Raw genomic sequence first — 17,007 nt, 5'->3', positions numbered from 1 at the left:
AACATCTTTTCTGGAGGCTCTAGGGAAGAACTGGTCTCCTTTATCTTTCTAGCTTCTGCAGACTATTGTATCCTTTAACTCACGACTTTTTCCTCTACCTTTAAAACTAGTAGTGACTTGTCAACTCCCAACATCACATCTCCCTCTGACCATAGCAAGGAAGGTTCTCCATTTTCAAAGACATTTTTCATTAAAATAGACCTACTCAGATAATCCAAGATAATCGCTCTATCCCCACGGCCTTAATTTAATCACATCTAAAATTCCCCTTTGCATAGTAAAATAGCCATATTTACAGATCTTGGGATTGGTGTATGTATATCGCTGGGGGCCATTTATTAGGCATACCAAAACTATGTTTTCTTTACTGTTTATCAGTAGACATTACATGAACACATCTCTATGCAAAGTGTTGTCTGGACCTGCTCAGCTGAACAAAGAACTGTGTGGGGATCTCACATATTAAAAGTTGTTTCAATCCCCTGGCCCATGACCAGTGCATCTTTCAAGCACACTAACCAAAAATAACGTCCACTCATATTTGGAAAACACCCAGGTGGAGTGGTAATTGAGAATCGACTTTAATGAGTTTATTGAAATCAGAAAATTCTCCTTCATCTCCTCTTCCTCTTTTTCCCTTTCTCCATGCTCTTCTTCTTTTCCTCCTCCCCTCTCCATTCTAATTCCACTTGTCCTCCTCCTCCTCCTCATCATTCTTCTTCTTTTTATTCATGAGCATATCTCTATTCATCAGAGCACTTTAATGTAATAGTTAAGAGTCTTTAAACATTGTTCAATAAATAAAGGAATAAGTATGTGGATAAATGAATGACAATGTTTGGGAGTTAAAACAATTGTAAATTGACTAACATCATGTTGAATCTGGTGAAGCAAATGGTAACTGAATAAGTTCCATTTCCACTACTTAAATGGAAATATATCTTTATGGATTTGGTAATCACATGCAAGGTGGATTAGAGGTGAGGAGATTACATAGATAGTTAATTATATAGTGTATCAGTTATTCGTTGCTGTATAACAAAACATCACAAAACATGTTGGCTTAAACAACTATAATTATTTTTCTTAGAAATATGTAATTTGATTAGAGTTCAGCTGGCATGGCTTATCTGTTTCACTAGCATTGCCAAGGGTCGTTCGCCTAGGAACTGGAGAATCTTGTTAAAGATGGCTCACTCACATGGCCACAAAGTTGGTGCTGGCTATTAGAAGCTGAGCTCATTTTATCAACCAAGGGCTTAGTTTCACTTAATATGGGCCTCCCTTTTCTACAGCATGATTTAAAAAGTAATTACCCTATGTGAGCAAGATTCACATGCCTGGCGTTTTTAGGATCTATCCTCGGAAGTCATATAGCTTTGCTTCTATTGTATTTTATCTGTTGAAGTTGCCACATGGGTCTACCTGGGTTCAAGAAGAGGGAAAACAGACCTCACTTCTCAGTAGAAGAGCCAAAGTTACATTATAAGAAGAGCATGTGCTGTGGGAAATACCGCTGCTGCCACTCGTGAAAAATACAATGAAGGAGCCAGAGGGGCCCAAACATAAAGCGAGGGGATTTAAATTAAAGCAAGAACAGTGGGAATAGAGAAGAAAAAATGGAATTAAAAAATGAGAAACCCAAAAGTTATAGACTGAGCAAATGGGAAAAAAAAACAAAACAAATCTGTAGAGTCAGAGGAATAGCTGATTTGGAACAAGTTACTGAGTTCCAGTATGACATGTTGGGCTTTTGACCTTCATATGCCCTCCTTCTCTCTCAGGTAAATAGTTCCACTTTCTTTGACTTTTTCCTCCATCTTCATCAGACTTACAGTTGCACTTGAAAAGGATCTTATTATTCCATGTGAGCATAAATTTATCATAAAAGAACCCTCAATTATTGTATATTAATTTTGAGGCACTATACTATCTGCATGATTTAGATATTTATTGCTAACATAATTGAAAGTATGAGGAATTTGTTTAAAACTCTCTATATATTTAACTGGGGAGGTAGTTCTCAAACCTAAGCATGTGTCATTAATGATGTGAAATAAGGAGGCATATTTGTTTAACACCCCTTTTTTCTGTTAGGTTATGTCGGGTTTACATTGCAATTTTGAGCTGCTGCCTATACAGTCTCAGATAACGGTTCTTCTACTAGATCTGTCCAGAATGTATGCAGCCATGTATGAAAAAATAGAGACATGTACTGAAGAAGACACAAGATACAAGAAACAGTGTACAGAGGACAATGACATCTCAATCCCCTTCAAAGTAGGCACCTTGGGACTTCACACAGTTCTTGCAGTTGCCATTAGCTGTCCCATTACATTTTCCTGAATCTCATCAATGGTCTGAAATCTCTTCCCTTTCAGAAGTGATGTTAGTTTTGGAAAAAGCCAGAAGGCACAGGGCATTAGGTCTGGGCTATAGGGCGGCTGAGTCACCTGATTTGATATTTTGTCAAAAAAACTACACAAGGTGTGTTGCATGAGCAGGCATGTTGTTGTGAGGAAGCTGCCAATCACCGGTTGCCCATAGCTGTGGCCTTCAGAATCATCTGAATAGTTTCCATGGAGGAATGTTCAAACTTAACACAAAATTTGGTGAAGATTCCTTGTTCTACTTGCTTAGTCATTTTGAAAAGACGGCCACAAAGTACACATATCACTTCACAGCATCTACCTATACTCCACCCCCCACTACAATGAAGTGGGCATTATTCACGCATGCGCAACACAGTCCACTGTCCTTGGCTGCCAGAGTGTATTGATGTGGAGCAAACTGTTCTTGTTATATTAACAATGGACTTTTTCCAGACAGACCTTCTATATTGGGAATTATTTCTTTATCTCTAAGTACTCCTTACTATTCATTTTGTTCCTGCTCCTTTTAATACCCATTTTATATTTCTCATGGAGCTAGGTTGATTTCTTCTGAAAAACAAGTTGGGCAGTTCTAGAAGATAGTCACCGTGGTCACCTTTTGTGAATGTTTTTCAATTAGATTTGAATAATCTTATACTCCAATTTGATTAACAAAGTATATTCTCCATGCTGAATGTAACTTTTTAGCACATTGTGTCATAAAATAAATATATATTGATGATAGGATATTAAACTGAAAAAAGGAGGAATGATCATAGCAGTATGTTTCATAACAGCCTCTCAATGAAAAAAATTCTAATGATAAATGAATTATGCCAGTAATACAATAAAATACTGTATAGTGAGAAAAATAAATGAGTGGCATACAATGAAATAGATGAATCTTATAATGTGCTGAATTAATGCACAAGACAAAGAATAATATATACTGTGTGATTCCATAGAGAGAGAACAAACCCAGCAGAAATAATTATATCATTTTTAGATATGAAGGTCATAAAACTAGAATACAAAGCAAGAAGACAATTACCCAAAAAGTTGGGATATTTGTTCCCTGTAGGGGAAATGTTGGATAATAGGAATCTTGATTAAGAAGCAAAATCAAAGAGAGAGGTGGACAGATGGAAATATGCTTTCCATGTGATAGAAATATTGTTTCCTGATCTGGGTGTTGGTTATGGGGAAGCCAACCCTATTACTGTCCAGTAAATGATATGTAAATATTTATGACTTATATAGCTTTCAGTGCTTATATTTTATGAAAAGGATTTATAGAATAATTAAAACATTTTGAAAACTGTGACAATTCATAACATATTTCTTTTAACACTGAACTGATAAGACGACTGGTCTCTTGAAATCCAAATGAGATGGTGTTATTCAAAAGTGCCATAATTATCTAATTCATTTTTCACTTGTAGAGTTCTTGCAGATTTTGGCTTGTACGTAGGTCAGTGTTATCTATCAAGTTAATTATAAGTGAGTCCCTACATGATTAGAGAACATATTTGTCATTTTGGTAGGGATGCAGAATTTTTTTTTAAAGATCGGAGGTACTCTAAGCAGACATGTAGAATTCAACATGCCACAATATAGGGTGACTATCCAGTAAAGAAATGTAATTCACCCTAAAATTTATTATTCAGCTTCTATAAGACTATTTAAGGCAAGTTTGCAGAGTTCTGTCTTTCAGTTTACCCATCAGAGATGCTTCCACCAGCGTGTCTCCTCCAATTATGTTGCCGTGTTAACTCATTAGCTCAAGGATGCAGACCACAGGCCATCACCTTTCACTGAATTTTCTCGTGGGGAAATTATGTTGTTCCATTTAACTTGTGAATCTCTTTACCCCACACTTCTTTAAAATTATTGTCTTTTTTTCTTTCTACTATAGAATTATAAATAGCAAATCCAGGCAACCAGATATAATTATATTTCAGTAAGGATTTTATTCTATTCCAAGTAACTTCCTAATCATTGGACTAGACGGCTATATTTAGTATACTAACTCTTGGTAACTAACTGGATAATATTAACAAGAAATTCCCACCAATTGAAATCCCCTCTATAGACCTAAAAATAATCTTCTGTGTAAGATTAGAAAATAACTAAGCCAGGAATTTCTCATAGTCGAGCATTCTGGTCCAACTTCTCTCACGACCAATAGCACCAATGCTCACTTTTATCTTAGGTTCTTAGGTTTTTGTTAGTTTGTTAACTGGGGTTTTAGTTTAAGATCCCTACAAGAAAATTTGTGATTTTTGTAGAGTCAAAATTGTGGTGAGCAGTGCTACTGTATGCTGATTATCCTGCAATGTCTGGGAAAGACCTTTCTGACAAATATTCTTGCCCCAAATGCCTACAGAATGTGTCTCCTGTACCTAAGATTCCCCAATATAGAGCATGAGGCCAAGATGTTAGTTTAGTGAAAACATGTCAAATAATGATTTGTTAAACAAATTAACCTAAACTTTCAGGATCTGGGGATGTTGATAAAATGCTATTTTTTGCCTTTCTGTTCCCATCATTTTATTTGGAAATATCCTTCAAGTTTTAACATAAGTTCTACTTCTTTATAACAGTCTCTCATCAGCCAAATTCATGTTTTCTTTTTTAGATTTCTCTGACAATCATATTTCATAAGAGTTGATTGGTTTATTTCTTATGTATTCATTCCTTTAGTTGTTTCATGTGTGTGAATGTTGTCTACTTTAGACTTACTTGAGTGGTGAGAAACCAAGGAATCTATCTCACAATTCTTACATATAATTTTGACTGTTACTTCTTTTAGGAAACTTGAAACTTCTTAGGAAACAGTCTTGTATTATATACTTATTTACACAATTATTTTATTTTTCCTTGAGGATGAATTCTATATATATATATCTCTCACATTTCATTCTCAGATTTAACACAATTACTGGCAAAGACAAATAGCCAAAATACCTACAAGTAAGTGTTTGTTAAGTGAATAAATACTGTTCAGGGTATCAGCAGTTTTACCCTTCTTCATCCACAGGTGAATGCCGTAGTGGTGGAGAAAGATAGGATACCATATTCCTAAACACCTGGGTTTTGAGAGCCTATGCCATTCAAAAACAGGGATCCAGGTGAGATGGTGGTTAAAATGAGTCACTCATTCTAGACAGGACCTACAAGGCATTTCACATCTAGAGAAAATGGAAAGAAACTCAGTAATTAAACCAGGTCTTCTGGCAACTGTCAAAACTATTACTTCTGATATAACTAGACACTATGAATAAAGTCTCTATCAGGATGTCCAAGCCAAGCCATGCGTCCCAGAACGGCTATGAATGCAGCCCAAAACAAAATTGTAAATTTACCTAAAACCTTTTGTTTTTGTTTATTAGTTTTCTTTAGTGTTTGTGTACTTAGTATGTGGCCCAGGAGAACTCTTCTTCTTCCAGTGTGGCCCAGAGATGCCAAAAGTTTGGACAACTCTAGTAGAGGATTCTGCTGATTTGTTGCTTTACTCTAGTTATTTCTGCTCTCCTAGGTACATTCTTGTTATATCTTCTGAACCTTAGACCAAGAACCATACCTCTTCAACCTATCCTTGATAAAGGCCCTCCCCCAGTATCCTGAAAACACCTGGTTTGCTCAGTGCTACCTGTTATAGGACACCTTTACAAGGCCACTGGCCTGTAACACTAGTTATTAGAGTATTTACTTGGAATAACACTGACCACAGAATTAATTTTTATTTAAAAGCTTACTTCTCATTATTAATCCTAAGAAACTTATTTAGTGAGCATCTGTTTGGCAATATTATTTCATCATTTCTTCAGGAATTGGAGATGGTACTCCATAAACACAAACTAAGCTTAAAGTGGAGTATTTAGGGATGAAAAGTAGCAATGGAAATAGAAATAGTGGGAGAATTCTCATGTAAGAAGGAGAAAAATGAAAAATCATAATAAATAGCCAGTTCAAGATAAATCAAGAACATAAGACATCCAACCTTTTCAATATTACATCAATAGGATGCCTTAACAAAACTGGAATATTTAAACCCAGATTTTTAACCAGTTTCATAGCCAGATAACTCTGTATCTTGGTCATTCCAGAGCTTCATCTGAAAGACCCCTAATTCTCACCTACAACTTACACTCATCTCTCCATTGGTCAAACCTCCTCATGATCTCCTTATTTTTTGGCAGGCCATTTCACCTTCCCAACAATGTCAAGTGCCCTGAGGATTATCAGAGTCAACAATGGGGTACTCTTTACCATTCCAAAGTTATTTTCAGCAAGTTTCAATGTGTTCATTAATCATAAACATTATGAATGATAACACGACTTTATTCAACTAAATTAAACACCCATCATTCACAAATCCAACTGTAGTTGTATGTTTTAAAATATGCCCAGTCTTCATTTCCCTGACTTTCTAATTTTTTTTCATCCTTGTTTTTCAATCTACTATATTAGAGTCAGGGACCTTGTGTTATTTATCTTCATGTCCCTATTGTCTGGCATTCAGCCTAATACATAATAGATGCTAAAATATTAATTACAACTGAAACTCCGACCTCTGACAGGACCTACTGCTTTATAAATTGGTTACTAGTTAATGCCACAGAGTCCAAATTTTTGTTATACTTCAAATAGATTTCTTTTGTTTTTCTCTAAATGAGACATTTAACACTTCTGCAAATTCACATTCCCAAGCTGGTTTTTTGCCATAGTATGAAAACTGGTAGATGTATAGAACACTCTTTTTTCCCAGGTAAAGATACTTAAGTTAAATAAGAATAACAAGGAACAAAAATAATAGCTACAGCACTGAATGTCAAAGAAACAACAATTTGCATTTATTTATTTTTCTTGACATTGTACCAAATGTCACCACAGAAAAGTCTCCTAATCACATGATGCTTTTATTTTAAAAGTCCAAAATAAATTTCCAGGGAAGCCTTGATAAAAACGTATTTTGAAAGTATCAATAAGTGGAAACTGATTCTCTTACATCCACACTTTTCACCGATGTTCTACAACCTTTTATAAACTAAGTTCTAAATATTAAGAGCTCTTTCTTTTGTTTTTCTCAACATTTCAGTATCAGTAGCCTGTGACGGGGATAGAACAAAGCAGCAAATGAGCATGAAGGATTAAACCAGTCCATCACAACGAGTTCAAGCCTCATGCCACATAAATAAAACCAGGTTTCCCCTGTAAAAAGCAAGTTGACAAATATAAATTATCTTTGTTCTTCTAGGATAAAAGATTGTATCTTTAACTTGTTTAAGTGAAGACCACAAGCCCCTGCCTCCGCCATAAGTACCAAATTAGAAAATATCTAAACCATATACATTCAAATGCAAATTTTAAGTACATTGTGAGAGGGACTCCGTGCATAGTTGATGAGGACACAGCTTATTTACATAACAAAGAATCTCTGAAAATCTGTGCGCCCGTTGACAGCTTGCTCTGGCAAGATGTGGAAAGTTTGATGTTCAGAGAATATAACTTGCTCAGAGAGAAGAACTTTACTCATTACACTTATGCCAAAAACATTCTTTTTAACTTCCTTTGAAGATGGAAACATAGTACCTTTTTGCATCAGGAAGTTCATGCGTCTCTGAATACCCCTCATGTGGGGCAACACATATTTATGTGACAGCCAAGTAAACGTTTCCCAGCATCAACTCTGCACAGCACTCAGATTATCCAGGGATAGTGGCCACAGAGGAGAGCAAAAAACTTAACTTTGACAAATCTTCCTAGAACTTTCAGTTGAACAGAACCTAAACTCCAAAAACTTGGAATTAGCGTGTGGTGTTGACACTAGTGAGCAAATAAAGGTTTTTCTCTAATTTGCTCATTTTAATTGTATTACTTTACAAAAGATGCATTTTTAAATATATGAAGCGTGTCCCCAAAGGTCTTCTTTTTATTTGATGAAAGAAAAGGAAGTACTGTTTTAAACTACGTAACTGCAAAACCAAAAGCTTAACTGGAAAATCTTAACCATCTGTGCGTTCTCTTTTCAAATTGATATATTCAACCCAAAGGTCAATGTAGATGATTTAAAAATCGCTTAGTTGCACCGTTTCATGTTTCTCTCATATGAAATATTGTTAACTGATTAAAAATTAATGCAAACAGCATTGAAGGTTTTAAGTCTCTTAGTATTCCTAAGCCCTTGGAATAGCTGAGTAGGCTCAATTCATTTTGCATTATAAAAGTAGCATGATTTAAAAATTATAGTCACAACAATGATGACCAAAAATGAATCAGAAAAAAAACGAGAAACATTTAAGGTGGCAAACAGAACATTTTCCATGGGTATTATGTGCTTAAGGTGGGGGTGGGGCAAAAAAAAAGAAACGCCATTATAAATAATTTAAAAAGCTACGACTAAAACAGACCCCTAATAGAACCCAGCTAGGTCTGACACTACAAAGATGTATTTTCTGTTTACTTTCACTGCAGATTTTGAATCATCGATACTTTGCACAGTTAAAAAGACAAGCTTAATTTGCCACATGGCAAGATAAAAAGTTGACACATTCTCTGGCCACTTGATTGACATTAATGAAGATGCACCTACTAGCTTATGGCCCTGGCTCCATGAGGCCCCTCCCGCTCCCCAGGCCACTCGTGGTTAAATAGTAGAGCTCATACTTGAACCCAGGTTTCTGACCTGAAACCCCACACACTTTCTACTCTGTCACACTGCCTTTAGTTACTTTAATTCTGCCTTCTCTCAACTCTACCCTGCTTTTTTCCCCCTGGTTTTCAATGAGCTATAAAGCCTACTGGTTTTCACAATCTGCTTTTTTCTCTTTTTCTAGATTCACCTTGAGCAGTAAAGAAGATCAAGTAGTTTTAAGTCAGACTGATCATGTTTACCTGATGTCTGCCTTCTAGCCTTTCAGAGTCTCCGTGGTGTTTAAAGGGGATATTCACATAAGACCTCGGCACTTAATACCTTGCCAATACAGATGTTTCTGATCAAAGCATTTCTTAGAACTATTTTTACTTACATCATATCGACTTTTCAGGTTTTTACAAGGATCATCTAAAAATGATCTGTTACTAATTAATGTCATTAATAATTTTGAAAAATGATATGAAAGTAACCTACGGATTCCCACATTTCCTTGTCTGATGTTACAAATGCAATGTTCCATTTCTGAACCCCTCTGTCTAATACAAGCATATGTGATTTCCATTTCAATAACAACTGACTATTCATTTTAGACAGTAATTTGCACTTATAAATAAATTTGGTGGTCAATGAATCAACTTGCATGTATATTACAAAAAAATATTCGTATTAACTGGTTTCCCTTACTAAAAGCGTTCACTTTTTTCTTTCTAATTCTTCATTAAAAAGAGACTTAAATGTTCACAAAAGTAAACAATGTTGTAATAAAACTCCACATACCCATCACCAGTACAAACATAATTAATTCACGACCAATTTTATACTACCCATAATCCCACCTACCTTTCTACATTTCTGTATTATTTACAAACTAATTCTAAACATTGCATGATCTCATCAGTATATATTTGAACATGATTTCCAAATAAATTTAAAGCATAATCATGATATGATTATTCCACTAAAATACCATAATTTATTAATATCATCTAATATCCAGACTGTGTCAGATTTTCAATTACTTTATTAGTTTTTTTAAGGTTGTTTCAATCACTGCGTTGTACACATTGTGATGGGTTGCTCTATTTTTACATTTCTTTTAACCTATAAGCTTCCTTGGCATCTCTTTTTGTTCCTGGGAACTTATTTGAAGGAACTGGATTGTTTGCACTATAGGCTCCCACACCCAGATTTTGCTTACTTCATGTTATGGTATAGGGTACAGCACATTCTTCACCCCTCTGTTTGTTGAAAATTGGAGGCTATATTCCTTTCATTGCTTTTTCTTTCTTTCTTTTCCATTTTTCACTTTTTCGTTAATTCTAGCCATCATTTGATGGTCGGTTAAGTTTTACCTTACATGTTGCCAACTGTTTGCCTTATTGTGGTTCCCAGACTTTTATCCAGGGGTCCTGGAATGTTCCTCTAGTGCTATGTAATAAAACAATTCCAGTCTTGTACATGAATGGCCAGTGCACATGTCTTTTCATTTAACTGTGCTTCTTACCATCACAGCTCTCCTCCAAATACATTGGCATATTAATTTCAACTTTAAGAAGTGTTCTGGGATTTAAAAATGATATTCTATTGCTTTTCTTGAACCTAACCTGGAAGTAATTAGACTTGAACCTAGTGCTTTATTCTCCTCCCCCGGCCCTCCCGACAAGTCATCTCCACTTAGGCCTCTTGATTTTGGCAAGATAAACACAGATCTCTTCCTTTTCTTAATTTCATTATCTGTTGCCCTAGATGATATAACTTGTGTACATTCTTGTTAACTAGTCTGGCTGTGAATTATTGATCTTTTTCCTTGAGAGCAATAGTGAGTTTTCATGTATAGGCTTTGTCAAAGCAGTGCATTGTGTAAAATTAATGAACATTTATCAAGTTCTCGTAAAGGCTTATTAAAGAAGCAGTGAAAATATGGTTGGACTATGCATGCATAGTAAAATAACCGCCCTCCTGAATCTTGAAATTATATAATAGTTTAAAAGTTGAGAGAATGACGTGTTACAACTAAAAAAAAAAAGAATTTTCCTCAGTTGAATGTCTTAGTAATGCTAAGTTAATTATATATAAACTTCTTTGACTAGAATCCATTATGTAAATATTTTATACCCTTATATTTTGGGGGTCCTTGGACCCAAAGAACACAAGTTTGTGTTATTGTAAAGCATAATTTGACTATGTATTAGTTAACTGGCAATTTAAAAACATTACATATTTCATTAACTTTTCGACAAAGCTATTAAGAATTAATTAAACTTCACTTAATTATCAAATTGTTCAAATGGTATTTTTGCATAGTTATTTATACTGCCGTATAGATGCTGAAATTGGTAGTTAAAAGTTCGTATGAACCTCTCCAAAGGGGAACTAACTTTGGCACTTGTCTAGGAATAATTGAGCCTCTGGAAAGAAAATAGAAAGTTATTTATAGTCTTCAACCTTAGTGCTGTTTGAGTCTGATCCAGTCTGCGGCCACCTTTAACCTACCCAAAGCAGCATGGGCCAAACCAGAACAAGGGCTTAGTGTTGGCCCCCATTAGCCTCCAGATTAATAGCAGGCTAACCATTAATCTCAAATAGCAAGAGGAAGTATTCAACATGACTCTATAGTCATGACTCATGACTCTACATGACTCACACTCACAGAGATGTGGGTGTGAATCCTAGCTATACCATATATATCCATGTGAATTTAGGCAAATTTTTAACATCCTTAAACCTGAGGTTCCTATCTATAAATAACAATAATTAAGTATCTATTTCATTTGGCTATCCTGGGGATTAAATGATCATATAACAAGCTTCATACTGTGATTGATATATAATGTCTTCTGAATAAATGTGAATTGTTATTGTCATTGTCATTATAATTATCTTTATTAATTTATCATGACCAGAATTAAAAACTGTCATGTTCCTAAAATCATTTGGGGTTCAACTTTTCCTAGTTCTGGTTCATCTATTGCTCTGTACCCAAAAGACAATTCTATATGTTGCATTATTTCTTTTGTCACATGATATGATCCAGCTTGGGAAATGCAGTGGAAATCTGCATGAAGAGCTCAGTCAAGTGTAGAGATGTGCCCTGCATTGTGGTTGAAGAAGCACTGGGATTAATCAAAGGACACGTGAATTGTGCCCTCAGACCTCCTCTAATTATTAATAACCATGAGAGAGCCATATAAGCCTCAGATTTTCAAAAATTCAGCGGCTAACAATGGACTACAGCTCTCTCAGGGGCTACTTTAGCTCTAACTTTTTAAATGCTACAAGATGTTTACTTGCTTTGTGATAAGTGAATCAGAAGAGTAATCAGAAGAGTAGATGTCACAAGGCTACTAATGCAGTGCATACATTTCAGTAATGTGTCCAAAAGTGGTGCAAAAGAAATATAGAAGATGAGAAGAAAGAATGGCCCAGGTTGCACCTCTAAAAGAAGGCTGGATGAGACACAACAAATAGGAATCATGAAGACAAGATGAAAAGGGTATAGGAGAGAGCAGCATGCAAGAAGCTGTGTACATAACCTCCGAGAATGACTGTGGTACTAAACTTAGAAGTTAAGCTCATTGGAGTTGGCAGTCTAATTATCATTTAAGAAATATGATTAGTAAATCACTCTAGAAAATGATAAAAGCACAAAATTGATGTTCAAATGACATAAATCCTATGAACTGTTAAGGCCAGAGAGTAGGAAGTGGTCATTACCCAGGAGCTAGGTAGCATTTTTACATTTTTAATTTGTTACTAATTCAATGAATTTTAATAGGTGACCCCAGGAGGTCTTCCATAAACACTTTAAACTCTCCCACAGAAACAAAAGTTCTATTTCATATTCTGGAATTCTCCTGTAAAAAGTTTTATAAATTAAGTGTAAAGGTCTACAGAGCATAATCTACAGACAAGCCAAAATGTTTTGGCCAAGTGACCTCCCGAATCAACTGGCAGTCCTGTGCAGACATAGAGAAATATATTCCTGGGTATATTAATAACTCCTGCAGGGCTAAGCAAGAAGTTTTATAGAAAGCACACTTTAAGACAAACTAAAGGCCATATGACTCAGAATATCTAAGAAATAGGAAAAATGCTATTTATATTTAGTTAGCAAATTCTCAACTAAAATTGGTGAAAAGTAAACTGGATATTCTCTTACAGAAAAGCGAACACATAAACTAGGTTTCAGGGAACTGCTTCTAATCTTGGCAATATTGTGGTCTTGAGTAAGTCACCGAACATCTGAGCTACAGTTTCTATTTCTGCAAAATGGAGATAATAATGCTGACTTAATTGAATTGTATGAGGTTTAAATAAGTAAACACACATTAAGTCCTGAGCAAAATAACTGATATACATAGAAATTTCTCAATAACTGTTTTTGTTAATTTTGGGTGCCAGACTAAATTTCTCAATGGAAGGTACGAGTAAGATATTTCTCCTTATAGATATAGAGAAATCCCCAACTCTAAAAATCACTGTGTGTCTATAGTAATGTCTACCCAAAGGGCCAAAACCTCATTTTCTATTTTTCGGTTGTCTGATTAAAAACAAACCAGCACAGCATTCAACTTGGAAGCCACTGAGAACACCACCTGTCAGATTTTCTTACAGCTGTCTCCCAGAAGCAAGTTTCAGACCCACCTCCCAGATTTTTACCCCAGCTAGAATCGGGTTTAACATGCCTTAGTTCTTTTAAAGGGTCTTTTTATTATACGAAAAAATATATAATACACATACATATATGTACAAACATATGTTTTATGTTTAGATATTACATATTACATATCTAAAACAATTAGATATGTTGTTTTAGATATTACATATCTAAAACAATTACTACCATGGTGAAATAATAAAAATTACATGCTTTATTTATACTATGTACCTTTTCAGAATAAGCATTGAAAAAGCAAACATTTATTTTAATATAAAGATAAAATTTATCATTTGGGGGAAAAACATGAGTAAGTAAAAAATAGTTGGGATCTGGCCCCTTTTAAATTGCTTTTTAAAAAAAATCATATTGATCTATAGTGATTTTGTACAATTCCAAACTTTGTACATCTGAATATCCAGCAATAGTAAAATATAAACAAACTTTGCAGGAGGGCTTATGTCTTAAGTTGCATACAAATCTGTGTGTGTGTGTGTGTGTGTGTATTTGTACACTCTGGTTAGAAAGGAAAAACAAATTTAAGCTCTGCATGTTAAAATATCATTAGGCAAAATGCTGGAAATCATTTTTCTAAGTTTAAACATTACATGTAAGATTTCAAGTTCAAGTGGTCGCCATCCTTGCAAGTCTTGTAATTTGTGCTAGGTAAGGTATCAGCCGTGATACATGACCAAAGCTATTTATAGAGTTGCGGGTGACACTAATAAGTAGTGGGGACTTTGGCACTGCAAAGAAGTTTCCACATGCAAAATTTCAGAGAAACCTTTTCTCATTCCCTCAACACACAGATCTGTCCGCTTTCAGTTTCCGAATCCACTTCTCTGGTCCCATATCGAATCATTTGATCAAGACAATTAATTAAAAACAACATTTTAACGTCTAGTCAACACACTGATTGTCAGTGTGTCTGTCAATTTCTACCTTTTTAAAAAGAATTTTAGTTGATACTATTGGAAAATGGTAGCAATACCTTCAGCAGTAATCTCAGTCATGGTGGCTCCAGAAAGGAAAAGGCCGGCCAAACGTCCCGGTCGAGTGGCACTTTGCAGAACACTTCAGGGTTTGAGAACTCTGATGGGGGTGTTCTGTGGGACAGCCGGGGGGGCTCTTCGTTTTCCTGGCTGTTTCTGCTGCTCCGTTGTTGTCTTGCTGAACTTTGTCTCTGCTGAGCTCTCCCCCTGGAAACAACCTGAGCCCTTTCCAAGCAGCACTTGTGGCTCATGCAGAAGTATCAGCTTCGAATAAAAATAGCCTCATCTCCCTAGGACTCTTCTGCACTTTTTCTTTTTTTTCCTTTGGTACTAGGGAAACACACACACACACACACACACGCACATGCACACACACACCCCAGTTCCCCAGCCCCAAAGAGAAACAGCCCCCCCACACCCCCCAAAAAGGCAAATGAACTAAAAAAGTATTGTCTAAGCCCTGGCAGTTTTCTTAAGATAATTACAGATCTTGGGGTCTATGTCAGGAAACATAAAATAACGAGTTGAAAGTAATCTTACCCATGATAGCTCAGGTTTATTCTTAGTGCCCTTAATGCTCAGAACATTCCTCTTCCCCTTATTTGGTGTGGGGAGGGTCCTGTAACGTCTAGCAGAGGCAAAGGGGAGGGTAGTCTTAAGTCATCTTCTTCACCTCCATTCCCCATCAGCCTAAACCCACTAGGCAAGTGCAGTGATTTGTATAGGGCTACGCTTAAAGTTGTAACTATTACGTCCTGAAGCTTCCTTGAAGGATATGAAGATTTTCCAAGCGGTAGCCAATAAGAAATATATCGTATGAAGTTGTATTGAAACTTGAGAGCAGAGGAATTTGTAGATTTTTAATTAACTGTAATACCTTACTAAAAACAAAATATCTGAATTTAATTATTCAGTAAAAGAAAGGGAAGGTGACACAAAGTATAAAAATCCAAAAGCCGAAAAGATTTCGGCTTTTCCCTACCTCAACTTCAAAATAAATAAATAAGTAAATAAAAAGGATCATAGCAGCTAACAATTAGCCAGATTCGCTGATTGGCATTTCACTCTTCCACTCCTAGCCAGATGATAATGAGAAGAGAAATATTCAACAGCTGGTGGCTGAAAGGAGAAGGAGAATCAAAGGGCACCCCAAATCACAAATTTTAGCTAATCTGTGACCATTGAAGGGCTGACTGGCCTTATCTTCTATTTTATTCTCATATTCAACCTAACAAATGTTTGTGGTTTAAACTTTGAGCCCTAACTTGCTGCCTTTGGTTGTCGGAACCCCTTGAATTTGCATGGTGCTTTAGAGATCATAAAGCAAAGTCACGTGTGTTGTTTTAACATCTGAGACTCCAAAGATGGCTGCAAGGGCTATTTCTATAGACAGCGACTTCCTCCCTGCCAGCAGTTCTGCCTTTGCTGCCCCCATTCCTTGCACAATGGGAAGTGTTCATGTGCCTCCTGAATGAAGAGGTAACTAAGTAAACAAACTTAGTTCACAAAAAAAGGAAACAATTTCAAGTAACACTTGTGATTTAATACAAGATCTTACACCAAGGAGTGAGCTTAGAGGCTTTTGACTACAAGTTTGACACCTTGCCCAAGAGGCGAGACTTTGCTACAGATACTACCAATTCTAGCTAAAGGGGATCCTTACAAATTAGGCTCCCCGGCTCTGGGAGGGTGCAAATTCCTCCCTGCATGATCACGGAGCCATGAGCTTGTGCCTACTTTCTATGATAGGGAGGATACAAGCTAAAAGCAGACTTTTCCTCACTTGGACCCCAAAGTAGTCTCCATTCAACTCCACAGTGCTTCCGATTGTAAGAAAACATGGAGCGTTGCCCTGGCTGGTGTGGCTCAGTTTGCTGGCGCACAGGCCCATAACCCAAAGTTTGCGGGCTTGATTCCTGGTCAGGGCCCATGCCTATGCTGCGGATGGGTTCCCTGATTATGTTTCTCTCTTGCACAGATGTCTCTCTTCCTTTCTCTCTCTCTAAAAGCAATGAAAAAACACCCTCCAGTGAAGATTTAAAAAGAAGAAAGAAAAGATAACTGCATTCCATTTTCATCTGTCAGAAACTTTCATAGTCTTTCACTGCAGTTAAATAAAAAAATAATAATTCTTTAGGTAACTCATTAAGAATTTACATGGGTCAAGGCCTAAACAAAATTAGTTAAGTCAGAGGAGTAACCACACACACACACAATCTCAAACTCTTTTTTAATAAAAGTTGAAATAAGATGACAGTGTAAGAGTACAAAAACCCCAGTGTTTGATGTTATTCAAATTTCCAGCTACTAAGTGCATGTTATACATAC

General features: G+C 36.0%; 1 protein-coding gene across 1 annotated transcript in view; it reads right to left on the bottom strand.

Annotated features, from left to right (window-relative positions):
• The window catches only part of LOC118986735 (triadin-like), a 98,284-nt gene extending 83,314 nt beyond the window's left edge, over positions 1-14,970 (bottom strand). Inside the window, exon 1 of the mRNA XM_037045833.1 lies at positions 14,679-14,970. Coding sequence (XP_036901728.1) covers positions 14,679-14,700 — 22 coding nt within the window. The 5' untranslated portion in view covers positions 14,701-14,970. The remainder of the gene's footprint in view (positions 1-14,678) is intronic.
• Between the last annotated feature and the right edge of the window lie 2,037 nt (positions 14,971-17,007).

The sequence above is a fragment of the Sturnira hondurensis genome, unplaced genomic scaffold, assembly GCF_014824575.4.
Source record: "Sturnira hondurensis isolate 20B ecotype Veracruz unplaced genomic scaffold, ASM1482457v3 Scaffold0004474, whole genome shotgun sequence".
Taxonomy (NCBI): Eukaryota; Metazoa; Chordata; class Mammalia; order Chiroptera; family Phyllostomidae; genus Sturnira; species Sturnira hondurensis.
This window is presented reverse-complemented; position numbering and strand designations above follow the sequence as displayed.